Genomic DNA, 6,000 nt, shown 5'->3' with positions numbered 1-6,000 from the left:
GTCTTTTTTTTGTTTTCCACTTAAATGTTACCAAAAGAAAAGCACCATTAAATTTGCTTGGGTGAAAGCAACTTGGTTTTTGAGATGTAGACTTAACCCTTTAACACCTGAGGTGTCGCCAGTGACGCTTAAGCACAAAATCTTTAACTTTTCTCCTTCAGAATCTACTGGAATTACGTTGATCGTGTGATCGGTTGAAAAGTTACAGTAAATCAAAGAACATAAACACTGGAGCTCCGATGTTAAAGGGTTAATGTTCCAATCATTAAATAACATTATTTATGGAGAGATTTTCGTGACACTATAATGCAAGCAAAAATCAGTTTTGAGATCAAATTTTTCTAAATCACAAACAAAATCTACAATGTTAAGAAAAAAACATGAATTGCAAACAAAAATATTTAATATTTTCTTTCAAAAACTTTTTTCTTTAATTTATTTTGCATTTGCAACTTTTTCTTTCTTGCTTTCAAGAAATATTTGTTTAAAAACTTTTTTTTTTTATTTCAAAAAATATTTTTGCGTTTGCAGCACAAATGTTTTAGACGTGCCGTCTCATCTCACTTTCACCCAATCTTTGATTTTGTGTTGAGGTTTCTGTTTTGTGTGATGTTTGTGCCAGCATGTTGATTTGCAAAATATTTTGGAAAGCAAAAAATATAAAGATTTTTAAAGCAAATATTAAATATTTTTCAATTAAAAATTATGCCTTTTTTTCTTAATACTTTACATTTTGTTTGCAATTTAGAAAATTTTGACTTTTGCTTGCAACATGGTGGCACAAAAATCACTCCCTAGATAGTGAGAAGAGACAAAACGCTGTTAAAGCTTTTGTGCTGCAATTGCAAACATTGTTTTGAAAGCAAAAAAATAAAGTTTGCAAACGCAAGTATTGAATATTTTTTATTTGTAAATAAATTATTTTTCCTAACACTTTAAATTTTTTGCAAATTTGAAAATCTTGATCTGAAAAATGACTTTTGCCATCTTGGGATATATCGGGATATCATATATCACGATATGTGTATCGCGATACGTATCGCATTGCCAGACTCTTTCCAATACACACCCCTACTAAATCGTAATTTTGCAAATTATCCACTGTCCTTGATAATTTGCAAATTAAATATCAGAAAACATAAAAAAGTGTCAGTCAGAAACTCTCACAATGTAAAGAGCCTTTAAAACTTACCAGCTGAACATTAACACACACTGTATGTTTATGGAGAATTGGCTTGTCCCCCTCTCATAAATAATTGCTTGTTTGTATTTTATTTTCCAACCTCCCGATAAAAATCTTCAGGCTCCGTTGGCTATTGTTCAATTTTTGATGGCAACAATCAAAACAACAATGTGTAGGGTGCGGATCAATAGTCCACTTCAAAAGGGCGGCAAAGAGAAAAGCTGGGGTGAAGACGCACTCCAACCCCGATTATCGATACGGTTCATGATCTCTGAGAAAAGAAGCGTTGGTTAATGGAGGCATTTTCTTCGTCACACTGTGCCCAATGACAATCCACTAGAAAACAAACTTGCCCTCCAGCCATGCATGGTAGTGTCCTTCTTCTATTAACCAGGCTGCCTTAGAATCAATAGAAAACATAAAAAGGTCTAATCTTTTCAGGTACTTGGCGCTGATTGCCTATTACACAATAATAACACAGCGAGGGCTCCATGAAGCATGAGAGGGAATCACACACACATCCTCGGAACATAATACGCACAGCTCCAGACCAGTCTCACAGTAAATCTTGAGGTTTACAACCGAACAGATGGTGTCAGAGGTGGCGGCTCAGCCTTTATTAGGGATGCAGGTTAAGAAAAATTCCACCGCAAACAGCGGGATATCAGCGGGTACTGCCTGATGGAATGAGGCGTCGCTGGGTTCTGTGGTATGCAGATGATACAAACGTCTTTGTGAGGTGGAGGTTCATATTGGTTAACCTGAAATGGAATACATACATACTTGGATACATGTGTACTTTCCATTTCAAACAATTTAGGTGTTCAAGTGTATCAGTTCAGTTCTATGAACTGAACCAGCATGACAGGTGGAGGATCTTGGAGTCGGGCAAATCCAGAACAGGAACCAAAGCCACCGACGGACTGGACTCTAGCAAGGAGCTTTTCAGGCTTTCTTCAAGTCCTGTGGACGGGAAAGGGACAAAGATATTGAAGAGTTGTGACGCAGTAGTCGACATTTGGTACTTGTATGGGTGTCCCAGTGGGGCTGTCCCAATCCTGTGGAAACACTTAACCCTTCATCCAGACACAAAAGGCTTATTTTCAACTTATTGGCATGCTTAACTAGATTGCAGCCTCTTACCCCCCCTGTCTAATTCAGCTTCCCGCAGTGCGGACATATGGTCAGAGAGGACTGAACGCTAGACTACCCCTCTCAAATTTGTACACAGAGCCACGCATGACTTAACTCACACATACAAACATAAAAAAAGGAGCAACCAAGCAGCTTGTTGGGAGTCTCCGGTGTAATAGATCCTCTGCTCCTGTTGAGTTGGGATGTCATGAAGCTGTGCTGGGACCACCAGCTGACACGTACTGTTAGTATGTGTGTGTGAGGCTGGACCAGCGGACTTGGGAGAATTCATTGAGTGTCTCAGAGCTGTGCCTGATGACAGCCTGTCTGTTTAGCTGCAGCCAGCTGGGCGGTGGGCTTTCTCTCTCGTGCTCTGTACATTAATTGGTCACAAGTCAAGTGTCTCAGCGTTGACAGTTTGGCCTCAGATTATCTGTATTAATTAATCACTGGATGGAACTTGGGTGTGGTCAAAAGGATCTGGAATTGTTGCAGAACATCCTAGAGAGCATCACTATTGCACTATTATTACAAGAGTCGATCTATTCATTCAGGGTGAAATCTTTTTTGTTTAAATAAGTTTGTATATACAGTGGGGATTGAAAGTTTGGGCACACTGGGTAAAAAACGTTATTTAAATGCTTAAAGAACCCAAAGAAAGATGGAAAAATCTTCCAAACTTATCAGTTTACAGATGAGACATTCTTAGTAGTCTTTATTTTCATCATTTACACTTTCAAAATAACAGAAAACAAAATATGGTGGTGCAAAAGTTTGGGCACCCTACAGAGTGAGTACCTTGTACTGCCCCCCTTGGCTAGTATCACAGCTTGTAAAGGTTTTTCTTAGCCAACCAAGAGTCCTTTAGTTCTTGTTTGAGATATCTTCATCCATTCTTCTTTAAGAGCCGGTCCCACTGGCTTTCACGGCCATATCACGGCTGGAGCACGGAAAAAAAATCCTCCCCGTGGTACAGACGCTGTTAGTAGTGGACTGGTGTTGGAGCAAGGTCAGATTACTTCAATTATTTAAAATCTTTGAGATTGAAATCACCCGCCTAACTTTTGCATGCACCATTATTTTGTTTTCTGTTATGAAAGGGTACATTTAAATTTTTTTTGACATGTTAAAAGAATGTCTCTGATACCTTTAGAGGATTTCCCCATCTTCCCTTGGCTTTTTTTATGCACAATTATAAACATTTTACCTGGGGTGCCCAAACTTTCGATCCCCACTGTATGTTCTTTGAATATAATCTACTGTATTTCCTGTGTCACATTTGAACTTCCAGAGATGAGAGCTGTTCAGCCCAATTAATAATCCCCCTGCTCTCTCATTTGAAACCCACTCAGCATGCCAAGCATGTTACAAAGAGCCCCCACTCTCTAATTAGCTAATATGCAGCACGGCTTAAAATGCTGCCATATAAGCAGGATTTTTTGGAGCATAAAAAGCCTAAAAATGTGTTATCAGAGCACAACGGGAAGTCGGATCCTCGGGAGATAAGTTGGCTGACAACTGGTTGACTAAGCAGATCACAGACAGCGGCCTGTTTCATTGAGAAGAAACAATCCCTTCATCACACCTGGAACACTGAGGCTGTTTTAACTCAGGATGTTTTAATCTTTGTGCCACCAGATGCGAAATAATTGCACTCTCTCTTTTAGTCTGTGTGGACAGACGTGTCATGAAAGGTGGACTTCGAGGGGGGGGAAGGTGACATGAACGTCGATGCAGTTTTCTGCTTTTTTATGTTGGTTTAAGTGAAATTCGACCAAAGGGAGAAAATGAGCCTCCAGCACCAACATTTCCTTTTGTTAAAAGCAGAACAAATCCAATGTGAACTTCACATAACACAGTGTTGCTAATCATTCTGCTCCTCTGAAACCTACACGAGAACCCAGAATGGAAGGTTACCAATATTTTACTATTACATACTATTCATGTAAGCCAAAACTAAGAATGTATTCAGACTGGAAAAGTCCGGACCAAGGTTGGTTGATTTGGTCCAGATCGAGTCCTGAACCTTACTTTTGGTCTGTATTCAGACTCCCGTCAAATGAACATTTGTGTTTCGAACCAAAGCTTGTAAACAAAACCATTTGACCAAAAATCTCTTCAATCATTAGCCAGGAATTAAGAAGCCGGGGCAAAACAACAAGACAAAGAATAATGGAAGTCGTGGTCTTTGCAATTCTTGTCAGGATAGTTCACATATTCAAACTTTATTATTTGCTGACCACTTTAGAACATCTGTATCAATGTTAAGTATAATTTTCGTTGCTATTTTGGGATGGTGGAGGCATGTTTCATGGTATTAAGATATTACGCTGATGAGTGTTTATGGCATATAGATTGTTAGGAAAATAGTGTGGGAAGCAATGTGTATCACCTTTAAGGGTTGTTTTAATCAGCCTTCATTCATTCAACCAAATTCCATTGAGTTGCCGTCTCATTGTTTCTCTGCTACTCTGTTTACATCAAGTAATGCCCAGCTACGGTGTCCATTTGGTTCAGTGTTCCACTCCGAGTACGGAGCCTATTCAGACTGAGGAAACTTAAAGTGAACCGGAGCTTAAACTGATTGGAAATGAACCGAGACCACATCGAAAGATGGATCCGAAAACGGCTCAGCTTTGGTGTATTCAGACTGCTGGATTATCAGGGGAAACAAACTCTGGTTCACTTTAGGCAAATCAAAATTTTCCAGTCTTAAAAAAACTAGAGATTGCATTACACAGCTAGCAACATATTTTAAAAAAGAGGGGGGTTACTTCAGTGAAAAAAGCAACAAAGAGTGTTCATGACTGATGCTGCCAACTGAATCTACTTTGTAGCCAAAGTGAAGTACCAGTATTGTTTAGAGAAATCCAAACTGGCTCATTTAACCAATAAAAGTCCTTTTAAAAGCATAACTAAAAGATTAAACATAAAGGTAAAGGTCAGTGCATGCAAAGATGCACAGAAACAACTGATTTTCAACAGCTTTTTGAACATAAATAACTGAATTGCCGGTATATTTAAGTTTAATAACAACAATTCTCTAAATAATATTTTGTGCAGTTGATCTTCTAAGAACAGCTTTTAAGACTCAGTGGTTGGTGGCATTTTATTTTGATTTACCCATTTTATTGCATACTTATTTGTCTTATGTATTTATTGCTTTTTGCAATTTTATGTATTTTTTTTTATTTACCTTTATTCTTATTTTGTGGAATTATTTTAAAAGGCACTGTGGTACCCAGAGGGAGTTGTAAAATCCTGTATAAATAAATAAAGCTTCAGTCATTCATTCATTATACTTTAGTTAGATCATTTCTAGTTATTTTTAATATTTAAACAGATCTTTTAAGGGAAAATAAAATATTAAAGTAAAAAAAAAATGAATGCATCTGTTTATGACGCAGAAATAAATATGTCAAGGTTTTACACAAGAAATAATGGGGACGTTATTTAGATCATCTTAAAACAACATTCAGTAAAATTACATTTTACCAGAAATCTAGCAGAATTTTGTGATTTATGTGGATTCAGAAGAAAATTTTCATCTTTTATTGTGACAACGGGAATATTTCCTTAAAAATTATGTTGTTTGAGAGGCATCAATGGGGGTTTAATACCTGTGTTTCAGATTACCCAGGGTGCTTGTAATATGGGATCTGAGTAGTTTCTTTGAGAAAACC

The 6,000-nt window shown here is 37.6% G+C and overlaps 1 protein-coding gene across 1 annotated transcript in view; it reads right to left on the bottom strand.

Moving 5' to 3' along the window:
* Nucleotides 1-1,771: 1,771 nt before the first annotated feature.
* dph6 (diphthamine biosynthesis 6) overlaps nt 1,772-6,000 on the bottom strand; it is a 79,923-nt gene continuing 75,694 nt past the window's right edge. The window contains exon 15 of the mRNA XM_024277129.2: nt 1,772-2,146. Within this exon, the coding sequence (XP_024132897.1) occupies nt 2,028-2,146 (119 nt within the window). The 3' untranslated portion in view covers nt 1,772-2,027. The remainder of the gene's footprint in view (nt 2,147-6,000) is intronic.

The sequence above is a fragment of the Oryzias melastigma genome, linkage group LG22, assembly GCF_002922805.2.
Source record: "Oryzias melastigma strain HK-1 linkage group LG22, ASM292280v2, whole genome shotgun sequence".
In the NCBI taxonomy this organism is placed as follows: Eukaryota; Metazoa; Chordata; class Actinopteri; order Beloniformes; family Adrianichthyidae; genus Oryzias; species Oryzias melastigma.
Note: the sequence above shows the minus strand (reverse complement) of the source record. Positions and strands in the feature narration are given on the sequence as shown.